Source organism: Telmatherina bonti, assembly GCF_933228915.1.
Source record: "Telmatherina bonti genome assembly, chromosome: 21".
NCBI lineage: Eukaryota > Metazoa > Chordata > Actinopteri > Atheriniformes > Telmatherinidae > Telmatherina > Telmatherina bonti.
The window spans coordinates 17,889,897-17,901,927 of NC_136630.1; the positions used below are offsets into that span (position 1 = coordinate 17,889,897).

The following is a 12,031-nucleotide window of genomic DNA, read 5'->3' on the forward strand; positions in this document are numbered from 1 at the left end:
CATTAAAAATAAAAAATTAAAAAAATAAAAAAAATCACCAGTAAATAAATGAATTAATAATTATTTGAGATGAAACCTCTGTAAATCTGGCATGCAATATAACCCATTTACAGTTCATCAACATGTGCTTTTTCCTGACTGCCACTGTTGCCGAACTGTGTTGCGATTGGTTTTGTTTGTTTTAAATTAGGTGCATTTAAATATAAAAATTCTACATTAATGAAAGACTGAGAGGGACTCCTGTCACTCAAAGCAGCACTGTGTGTTTGGCACATGTGACATTTGATCAGGAGGTTGAAGGTTGTCATGCCTCATGGCTAAACTAGAGGGAGAGAACAGGGAGGGGTTGGAGCAGTACAGCTCAGATCCAATTTCAACACGGCAGCATTCCTAAAAAATTTCAAGACAGACAACGTGAGGCAGTGAGGGACAGAGCGAGATCCTAGATGTTGCTTGAGCAAACAACTGGAGGCAGAGTTTGTGCCCAGCTCAATTAGTGAGTCAAACTGGACACACTGGACCACTGTGCCAACTGACAAGACAGCCAAACAAGGACTTTGTTTATGTGGCAGAAAGACATGATGACAGAGAAAAAGACAGACTACCCGATGAGCCGCAGGAGGCGAACAATGTGATTTTTCATCCTGACATTAGTGTCTATCAGCAGCTGTTTTACATTTAGTGAGTAATTCCTTTCCTCCCACTAACTACACACTAATTCTGCTTGTTGTTTTCCTGTCTGCTCATGTTTAAGTCATGATTATCACGAGTATCATAATCATCAAATAACTTTCAAACTTTTATAGGAACTTTTTATATGTAACTAAATCTTTCATCCCCATTAACAGAGACTGCTAGATTTATATCCCCTCTACCATTTGCTTCTGAAGCTATCTGTAATGCAGGCTGCCTGAAAAGCAAACCCCCTGATGAAATTATCACTCTGGTTTCAGACACCATTTGCTTTTAAGTCCAGGTGCTCCACAAATACCCTGGAGAGTGGTTTGCAGCGATCTTTGGCTTTGGATACAAACAGGAATGGAAAGCAGGGACCCGCAGTCCAATGAAGGAGGAGGCAGAGAAAGAGAGACTGAAGGAGAGAAAGATAAGCATCTGAAGAACGAACGCAACAGTGAGGAAAAAGGAGAGAAAGAGAACAAAGGGAATGAGAAAGAGGAGAAGAAAGAGAAACAGCGCCCAGGTTCTTTTTGGAGAAGTGGATGGGCACTAAGTGAAAGGCTGGCCATCAATGTCTCTGGAATGCGCTATGAAACTCAGCTTCGCACCTTAGCGCAGTTCCCTGACTCCATGCTTGGTGATCCCAGGAGGAGGTCCCGATACTTTGACCCGCTTCGAAATGAGCTCTTCCTGGACCGTAACCGGGCCTGCTTTGATGCCATCCTGTACTTTTACCAGTCAGGTGGGAGGCTTCGTCGGCCTGCAAACATACCTTTGGACATCTTTATGGATGAGCTTATGTTCTATGAGCTTGGAGAGGAGATCATGAACCGCTTCAAGGAGGATGAGGGTTTTCCAAAAGAGGAAGAGAGGCCTTTGCCATCCAATGAAATCCAAAAGAAACTGTGGATGCTGTTTGAGCACCCCGAGTCCTCATCAGGTGCACGAATCATTGCTATCATCAGTGTGATGGTTATCGTGGTGTCCATTCTCATCTTCTGCCTGGAGACATTGCCTGACTTCAAAAAAGAGGTTTGAAAATTCATTCTCTGCACAACATGCTTGTGGTAAAGACAAGTACAGAGGTGTGAAGGGATGTTATGGTTTCTAGATTCCCTCAAGTTATAAGTTGAAATGGTCAGAATGGTGTACAATGACAAAAATAATAGCAGTAACAGCTTCAGTTTTAGATAGATAGATAGATAGATAGATAGATAGATAGATAGATAGATAGATAGATAGATAGATAGATAGATAGACAGACATGCAGATTATTATAAAATCAGAGTAAAATTCATCTAACCAGGTTGTAACTACATAAAGTTCAACAATGTTTTAAATGTGCTGTCAAAGCAAAAGGTTTGGAAATGGAAGAATATTGGTTTATTCAAGCATATTATTTCAAAGAGAATAACTAAAAATTATGTAAAATTTTGACTGAAAGTTCACTTTCTTGTTTCAAATCAGTGAGCCAAGTTGGAACAGATCAGTCTGGAGTCTCAAGTGCCATTTGTGGAACATTTTATTCCCATTCGAGACCTAGGTCCTCAACTAACAGGACAGTCATATTGGGTTTCTTTTCGTGTAAATTAGCGTTCGTGATGCCAAGCAATAATGCATGCAATTCATGAATGGATTTTTAAAAGTTTTTATTTATATTCCACAACTTGATTGGATATTAGTTGGTCTGTTTTGTGGAAATCCCTTTAAAAAATCTAGCAAAGTCTTGAGTGTTAAAGATGAGATGGAAGTCTGCAAAGTCATAGTTATGCCTTAAGATTTTTATCTTGAGTCAGACTTAAGTACAGGTCATTCATCTCTAATAAAATAAACATTTTTTTTTTTTTTTTTGCCAGGAACATCTATTTCAAAACACTTCTTCTTGCCGGAGTTTAAATTTAGATTGAATGTCTCAGCCAGAAAACTGTATAGGGTCTAAATGAGCCAATCTAATAAGCTCCAACATAAACCGCCAGGGTGTAATGTCTTGCATGAAATATGTTTGACTGTTTGGGTCAAAGGAAACATGATATCATGAGAAGCAGTTGTTTAGGTAAACACTCACTTGGATAGTACTACAATGTTTGGTGGAAAATTACTGGCATGGGAAGCTATTGGCCAACATGTCTGGAAGCAGACCAGAGAAGAGACTGCGGGAAGCTTGGGGTGTGATTATTTTAGTCTGCTGTTAAATTTGATACAGATTCAGGAAGCACTAAAGGTTAGAGTGAGTAACGGATGGGGTCTGGAATACAAATGACTGAAAGGAGACACAGAGTGGGGAGACAGTTAGGTGTGTTAATGAAAGGTCACAAGTGACCGTATATATGGGCAAAGGTGAGCCAAGGCCCTCTGGTGGCTTAAAACCAAAGACTAAAAGGTCTCACAGGATGAATAGCATACACAGGGTCATGTTAACACATTCCTCCAGGACTGCTGTGCTGGGCCAGGCTTGCTTTGCTGCCAGGAAACTACTGTAACTTACTCCTCTCCAAGTCAGTACACCCCCTCGTCTGCACCGGCAGTGTTACACGCCAGCAGCAGGGATGAGAATAGTGACAAAGGTGGAGATGGATGAGGAACAGCGTAGCCAGCCACTCATGTTTCTCTTCAGAGATCTCACAGGGTTATATTTAGTCTTAGGAGAGCCCTTGGACTGGATCAACACATACTGTCGATGTCCACCTTTAGTAATAAACACTGTCACTGACCTGCTACTGAAAGTCATAAGCAATATGCTAAGTTAATTTCAACGACACTGAAACTTTATATATTACACTTAACTTATTACAACATTCTAAATAGATCCTTTTATATCCATGTAATTTTTCATTGGATGTTTAGTGTGAGATGTTTTAAATATCCACCACTCAGTGCATGAACATAATGTTATCTGACAGGGGAAATGGAACAACAGGTGGGCTGAAAGAGAAATTAGATAGACGCATGTGTCAACACTTTTATGATGCTGCCAAAAGACAGAGCTAATGACACGGAGCAAGATATAAAAAAAAGTTAAATGTATCTTGTTGAAATACCACGACAATTGTATCTTGTTTTTTTTTTTTTAAAGATAGGTGTGCATTTAAAAGAACTGGTTGGGGGCAACTGACTTTGTGAGACTTAAGACAGGATATGTTTGCACTGAAGCCTTAAGCTCGCTAGCTTAGCTTAGCATAAAAGAATGCTTAGCTAACAAGTTATGTTTTTTCAAATCTGCATTAAGTAGTTTCTATTCTTTTTGAGTAGTTTATTTAACATTACTTTAAATTAATGTTTTTCACAGATTTGAATCTTCTTTTATGTTTATGTTCTTTTACATTTCGAGCAACCATTTAGTCTCTCCACTAGTGAGCTTTAGAGCAGCTGAAAAGGGAACTGGGATCCTTTTAATTACACAAAAACAAGTTATTGTATCTATTGTGATGCAGCTACCATGAAACAACAAAAGGTATAATACTTTGTAAGAAAGATAAAAATTGAGTCCAATCATTAAAAAATCTGACATTTAATTGAAAAATGTTACAAATACAACATCCCAAATGTAAAAAAAAAAGCACAAATGTTTGCCAATTATGTTAAATTGGTATGTATTTTAAAATAGCAACATTTAAAATGTCAAGAGTGGTGTGTTTAACAGGAAATAAGAGTAGCATATGCTGCTACAAAACCTGTGTTAGAGTGTGTTGATAACACTGCCTTAAGAAGTGTGCACAGATGCACATCGATAGTTTATACTAACACACTGTAAGATAAAATTTCATGCAGAGATGTTTTTTCCAGAATTGCCTTCACACCACCTTCATTTTTACTTTTGAAAGTCTCTCCCTCTTCGTGATGAACAATTTTTACTCAGTTTCTTACTGACTTGTTACGATTTAACCTAATGGGACATGTTCCACCGGGCGCCACACATTTTTAAAACATTTATCTTTATCAAACATTCACAAAGGCTTTTCATTCATTCATTTTCTGAACCGCAATCACTGGGCAAGAGGCGGGTTACACGCTCATAACAATTAAAAAATATTTTTCAGTAATTTAAAAAAATAAAAATAAAAATAAAAAATATATATACATATATATATATATATACATATATATATATATATACATATATATATATATATATATATATATATATATATATATATATATGTTTTATTTTTATTTTTTTTTGTCATGTTTTTCTTTGAGATTTTACAAAATCTTTTGGAGTTGTGCAAAAATTTTTAATTCTTTCTCATGTGTCCCTCTTTTCTCCCCATCAGGAGTACCAGTCCAATGCCAAGAATGGTTCTGACAACATGCCTCCTCCACCAAGTGTTTTTCACGACCCCTTCTTTCTGGTGGAGACTATTTGTATATGTTGGTTCTCCTTTGAACTTCTCATGCGCTTTGCTTGTGCACCCAGCAAGACATCCTTCTTTAAAGATGTTATGAACATCATTGACTTCAGTGCCATCTTACCTTATTTTGTCACTCTGGGAACAGAACTGGCCAAAGACAACGACGCCTCTCCAGCCACATCTTTGGCCATCATCAGAGTCATCAGGCTGGTGAGAGTTTTCAGGATCTTTAAGCTGTCTCGGCACTCCAAGGGTCTTCAGATCCTTGGTCAGACACTAAGGGCCAGCATGCGCGAGCTCGGACTCCTAATCTTTTTCCTTTTTATTGGCGTCATCCTATTTTCCAGTGCTGTCTACTTTGCAGAAGCTGACCATGACAAAACAGCTTTTGTCAGCATACCACATGGCTTCTGGTGGGCAGTTGTTACTATGACCACTGTGGGATATGGTGATATGTATCCAGCGACAGTGTGGGGAAAGATGGTGGGCTCTATGTGTGCAATTGCTGGTGTTCTGACTATCTCACTTCCCGTGCCTGTCATAGTGTCCAACTTTAGCTACTTTTACCATCGAGAAACTGAATGCGAGGATCGAAGTGAGTACACTCATGTCCAGACTTCTCTATGGGAGGATGACGAGCCTGAAGGCGAGGAAATGGAGGAAGGAGATAGGGATCCAGAAGCAGATTATTATGCTATTGAAGGCACCCTCTGCAACCCTCTGAATGGGACTTTGCTTGGAGGACTTTGCACTGGGCAGACCTCAGAGTACACAGGAGGAAATATGCACCTGAGGGAACCATTAGTTACTCAAGTTTAAAAATGATTAGATTGCTTTGTACAAGTAAAAATTACAACAGCTTGAAGTCCTGGGGAGGCACTTTAGTTCATCAGAAACTAGCAACCCAACACTATTTGTGGAGTTTAACGCCAATATACCTCCTTATGACCTCTCCTTATACCTTTGTAATTATTTAGTACTGCACTAGTGAATCAGATGTCTCCGAAAAACAACCTTTCATCAGCAAAAATTTTAATAAAGTAACAGTTTTGGATTCTCAGGGTCACAATATAGAGATAACACAAGTTATTATTTAATGCTACCAGCTTGAGATGAAAATGACTTTCTGAATTTCTGTGCCTTGAAACTATGATGTCTTAGTTATTTTTGCCTTAAAGTTTGAAGTGGTAGAAGATTATTAGCGATAAAGATATCCCAATGTAACTGTAACTCAACCAAACACCAGCAATGCCGCCACTGGAGACAGAAATTACTCTTAAATCAATTCCACATCCTCAACATTCTTCTATAAACGATGCATAAGGTTGATGTTTTGGGAGTTTTGCCTTATCTGTCACCTACAATGCTGTGTTACCTAATGCACTGTAACCTACTTTATGGTTTGGATGCTTTGGAAATGTACTGTGTGGATCTGCTTAACTATGGAATTATTATTTTTAATAAAGATTCTATTTTATTAATTTGCTTGAATGTTTGTGTTATCTGTGGACTCCAGCCACAGCATTTCATGGGGAAATAAAATATGTTTGTAGCAGTGCAAAAAATAATATTTGGCTCTTTGATCCTGCAGCAACAATGTCAGACAGTCAGATTTCCTGTTTGCATTATTATGATGACCATTTTTAATGGCAACAACTTCTTTTATACTGTAAGCTTCTCGTGATCCAGAAAGAACTCATCAAACTTTCCACTACATCACAGTAAGGACCAACGGAAGGTATGTGGACTATGTTATAATGCTGGTCTAAATCACCTCAGCTGCATGTTTTGCTTTGTAAATGAAACGTTCAATAAAGGTTGAATGGATAAAATAACCTTTTTACAGATCTCTACTCACGGCAAGCAATTAGTGAAAAAAAAAAAAAAAAGTCACACACAAGAATATCAGCAGTATTTTGAAAATTACAAAATGCAAAAAAAAAGTAAAGTACAATTTTTCTTCAAGAATAAACAAACTGACTGTCTCATCTCTGAACTCTCTTCAGCCAAGAAAAGTCAGTCCTATCGTGACTCTTTCTTCTGCTCTATGACTCTTTTTCTTTTCCTCCCTTTCTCTGATGACATCTCTCTGCCTTTCTTTGAATCAGCCGTGTTCATAAAGGCCAGACGCTGAGATCCAGTTGCTGGTATATGACATGGTGCTTTAAAAAGGAAGGCAGCTGTTAAGTGATTCCCCAGGTTGGAGGTTCAGTTTCTTCTGGATTTCGGGACTTCTGTTTACTGCAGGTAAACAAAACCCCAATATTTGGGGGAGGAAAAATAAAGAGGAAAGGAAAAATCAATAACTATTTTAAAAGAAGCGTTATGGCAACTAAGTCGTAACCCTAACACGTGAACGCAGTTTAACTCATGTTAGATATGGCCATCAGAATTTTAATGTGCTCATAAATTACATTTCAGGAGCAAAATTAGCCTCTGGCAGGCATGTCCATAGCTGAACCTCATATGCTGCTGTCCTGCAAGTTTTCAGCCAATGAAGTTCTGAAGAATGACTGATTATTTTGAGTCAGGTGTGTTGAAGCAAGGGTACATGGAAAACATGATCAGAGCCAGACATCTCTGCTCCAAGGCCTTTTCAATCCAAAGATGTAAAGAGACAGTTTAATAAAAATGACAAGTGAGACACAGCTCTTTCTGCTGGTTTATCAAAGAGGAATAAGACTAATTTTATTTAGCATCTACACACTTGCCACTAAAACCCATGTGATTCTCTGGAGATTCTTAAGAACTATATATCTTCCTTGTGTCGTTACTTCTGTTGTCCACCAGAGGGTACCCGGCCTCTCAGACAACGGTCCTGTGCATTTTAGTAGTAAATATTGGCCAGAATATTATTTTATTCCATTGAGGTTTCATCTTTTCTACATTGTCCATTATTGTACTAATGTTCCAATACACTGTTGTATCATCACACGACACCTCAGACAAACAAAACTGATGTTTAGACTATGATTATTATTGTTATTCTTTTCATCACAACAAAAATCACTTGAGGTGAACAAACATAAAACTTAACAGACTTTACACAAATATGTCTGGTGTTCAGATGTTCCAAATAGCCACTCATATCAGTGCCATTGAGATGATGCCAAAATGGAATGACATCTTAAAAGAGTATTAGAAATATAAAACACACAGTGAATAAATAAATAACTTACATAAATATGTCTCACACAAAAAACGTTGAGAACTAAAGAGATAAAGCTTATCACATTAAAACAACACATCTGTACTTTCTAAAAACACATTTGGAGTTCTGACATCAGTGCAGTGCCGCATTTTACTTATCTATCAACAAATGAGGACTTCCCATAGTATTTAGACTGATCCCAAGAAGATCATCAGAGTCCACGTTGAAATGCCTGTGACTGTTTAATGGTTGCTCTGTCACACTTCCCACAGTCAAAGTGTTCCTGAGTGGTAGGAATCGAGTAAAAGGGATTGAATGTCGATCTGGGGAATGTCTGGATGCCAGTGACACAGGAATTTCATAGCGTGAGGAAAGGAAACGAGTGTATCCATCAGCCAGCAAAAGCTCTCTGAAGGAGCACTCCGCTTCTTCATAGACACCCTGAAAGTGACAACAGGAAGTAATTGTTAGCGAGAGGCACACATTTTAAAGACTATGATCATTTGTATATCTTCATACAACTCACTTGCCCCCTCAGATTGCCTCCACTGTCCACACAGAGAAACATGGATGCTGACTGGCCTTTGATGACAACATGACCTGGTTTAATTGATTTTAGCTGTAACACACCTGGAAACAAAGACACACTCAGCGTTTTTTGGGCTTCAAAACATCCACTAGATTTAGTCAGATGCAAATAAACTGTTTGTTATTTGTATATCCACTCAGTACTCACTGTAAAGTGTCTGAACATGACTTCCTGTCACTCTGCCATCCAAGTTTATCTGCAGATACATCCCACGCCTGTGATTTTCTGCAAGCGAAATGAGTTAAAGAACAAAATGAAGTTTTTAACTGAAACAGGTCATTATTAGTTACATGTTTTTCGCTAAACACTGAACACAATCAGTAAAAATGAAAAGGTTTTAAATACCTGTATAGAGATGCACCTCCCTGACCTGACTGTTGAAGGATAACAGCGGGTTGGATTCAGGGAGATAAAACGATGATGAGATGGGAAGTGAAGTGATTAGGAAAAAAGAAGACAGATAAGAAAAGAAGGTGATCTGCGCAAAAAACATCTTGGAAAAGCAATTAAAGGAGATTTGAGACAAATAAATAAAAAAAATAATAAATACAAATAAATAGATTAATTTAAAGAAACAAAAAATAAATAAAAGTGTACAAATACACAGTTCTGTAAAAGTGACGTCTAAACTGAAAGAAGTTTAGGCTCTTATAAAGGAAAGAGAGAAGGAGGTCCTTCTTCGTGAGAGTAAGCATGAGTCAGGAATTTCAACATTATTAAATCGTGAATGACTGCTGAGAGGAAGACCTGTGTTCTCACACTATGTATGGGCTTCTAAGTGTTGTTTACAATCAGGGATGCTCGGAAAGTTTGAATGTTTTGAATCCCACTAGTTCAGTGGGTTGAAGTTCTGAATCTTTTTATATTAGTTTTGTTTTGCATAATGATTGTAATTGTGTTCCCCCTTAATCAAATGATTTATCAAGCATTTTCATGTTTTAAATGTGATTTGAAGTATTTGAAAAATGCTAAATATTTATTATTATGTGCATTTTAACAATGCATTGTTTAACTGACACACATTATACTACAACTCATATCCGTGTACCTGTATACAGTTACAAATATGATGACCCTTAACCCTTTAAGGCCACTCAATGAAATACTTTGAAATTAGAAATTTTAACCTAAAATTGTCATTCTGGTATGTAACAAGATCTCCATTCTGTTGTTACATTAACAAAAAAAAAAGTTTCATGCTGAATATGAAAGAAAATGACGTGGAAGTCAAAAATAATCACTTGCCCTATAAAGGGTGAAGCATGTGAAGACAAAGCCACTTACGGCAAGCGGTATCGTGCCATTCAGCCCTGCACCAAAAAATAAACAGATTTCACATCTGAAAAGAAGATGTGACCCACACACTCATACCATAACTCTGCGTCATTCTCTGAATAAATGATGGCAAATAAATGCAGGGGGAAGTAACGAAAAGATTTGGGGTTTTACAGTGTTTATATTACTCCGACATGTAAGTGCTTGAGAGAGAAAAAGAAGGAAGGAGTGGGTGATGCTGATTTACAAGCACAGGGAGTATTTACTGGACTGCAGCTGTGTGCTTACTGGATCATACGTTGTACGCAACAATGTAAACTCTGTAATCCAGTCAGGAAACTTCACCTGACTTCACCAAGAACTGTTTCAATTGCATCACCATCCTTGTTTTCCTGTTGTTCTGTTGCATGACTGGTTTTATTTGTTATACTTTTGTTAATGTAATGAATATTTACAATGGGGGACAGGTCTGGACAGCAGGCAGGCTGGTTTAGCACCTCCACTCTTTTACAACAAAACCACGTTGCTGTTATGGAGGCAAAATGTGGTTTGAGCAGTCTTGCAGAAATATACAAGACTTTCCCTGAAAAAATCAATCAATCAAACTTCTTTATAAAGTGTTTTACATTAAAAACATAACAAATATATATATATATAAAAAAGGAACATTTTTACTCATCAAATTCCCCAGAACCAAACATGCAAATACACAACATATGTGTACATGAAGTTATGTTTCTAAACACCATCCCAACACTTGCTTGGAGAAGCTGAAACACTGGAAAAATAAGATTTAAAGTGAAATAATAAAAACATCACATAAAATAAAGATACAGTAAAATAAGCTAAACTTAACATAAAATTGGACTAAAAACAATTATAGTCCTAAAAGAAATTAATCAAAAGTTTTCAAAAAAGGTCAGTTTGCTGCCCCTTAAAAACATCAACACTCCCAGCAGCACTCAGGTTCTGTGGAAGGCGGTTCCACAGGTGAGGACCGTAAACACCATAAAGGACCATAAACGATGCTTCTCCATAAGACCTGCTCCCCACACCTAGGATAAACAAGACACCATAACATCATGTGACCTAAGAACCCTGGGAGCCAAAAGCAAGTCTGATAAATGCTTAGAGCTAATACTGGGACTTTGGAAAAAGACTCCAAATTCTGCACATAGTGCTAGTCAAATGTTTGGACACACGTTCCCTTTAATTGCGATTTAATTGCGAACTGGTTCCAAGATTTTGACTGGTACTGTATGTAACTGCAGATCGCAATTGACATATGAGTTACTTATATCTGTGTGCTCAGTGCTAACAGTGGACTGATGCAAGTTTTAATGAATTAAATCTAATTAGGTTGTAATGGAATTGCAGTTAATAAAAAATGTTATTTGAATGAATTATATTAGACTGAACGCTTCATCATTCTATACTTTTTAAATATTCAGCTTTGCTGATAGTGATCTGCTGCCAGTTAACCCAATAATATATCAGGTGGTCTTTAACTTTTATTGCTGTTACAAGCTTATCAGGTAGAATATAATCATTCAAATTATTTGCAGGTCAAAACTGTTCTTACTTACACAATATTTCTACCCCTTTTTTTCATTAGAACAAGTAGTTTACATGTTAAGCAGACATTTTCCACAAATTTATACATAATTTTTTATCTCTCTTTTAAAGTTGATGTATTTCAATAAATATATGTTTCATATTGCAACCGGACAAGACTTATTTTGCCAATATTAAAGTTTGTACAATCACTAATTGAAATTGAAAATTGAATGTTAACAATGTGGTGAGTTGTCAAGGCTGTACCCTGCCTTTCCCCCAAAGACTGCTGGGATAGGCTCCAGCTTCCCTACAACCCAGATTAAGCGGTTAGGAAAATGGATGAATGAATGTTAAAAATGTGCTCTATTTTGTACTCTTTTTTGTGTTTTTTGCACTTCATTTAAATGACATCTATGTCCAGTTCAATCTGAA

At 37.3% G+C, this 12,031-nt stretch overlaps 2 protein-coding genes across 2 annotated transcripts; one reads left to right on the forward strand and one right to left on the reverse strand.

Moving 5' to 3' along the window:
- The first annotated feature begins 419 nt into the window (after window positions 1-419).
- On the forward strand, window positions 420-6,710 carry LOC306771592 (potassium voltage-gated channel subfamily A member 7-like). Its single transcript, XM_079260816.1, has 3 exons — window positions 420-681; window positions 954-1,710; window positions 4,950-6,710. The coding sequence occupies exons 2-3, from the start codon at window positions 1,039-1,041 to the stop codon at window positions 5,844-5,846; spliced, it is 1,569 nt and encodes a 522-aa protein (XP_079116942.1). The 5' UTR covers window positions 420-681; window positions 954-1,038; the 3' UTR covers window positions 5,847-6,710.
- A 1,618-nt stretch (window positions 6,711-8,328) lies between these two features.
- Window positions 8,329-9,260, reverse strand: LOC306771406 (fibroblast growth factor 21-like; the record flags this gene model as incomplete). Its single annotated transcript, XM_079260572.1, has 4 exons — window positions 8,329-8,619; window positions 8,705-8,808; window positions 8,915-8,992; window positions 9,113-9,260. The coding sequence occupies 4 exons, from the start codon at window positions 9,258-9,260 to the stop codon at window positions 8,329-8,331; spliced, it is 621 nt and encodes a 206-aa protein (XP_079116698.1).
- Between the last annotated feature and the right edge of the window lie 2,771 nt (window positions 9,261-12,031).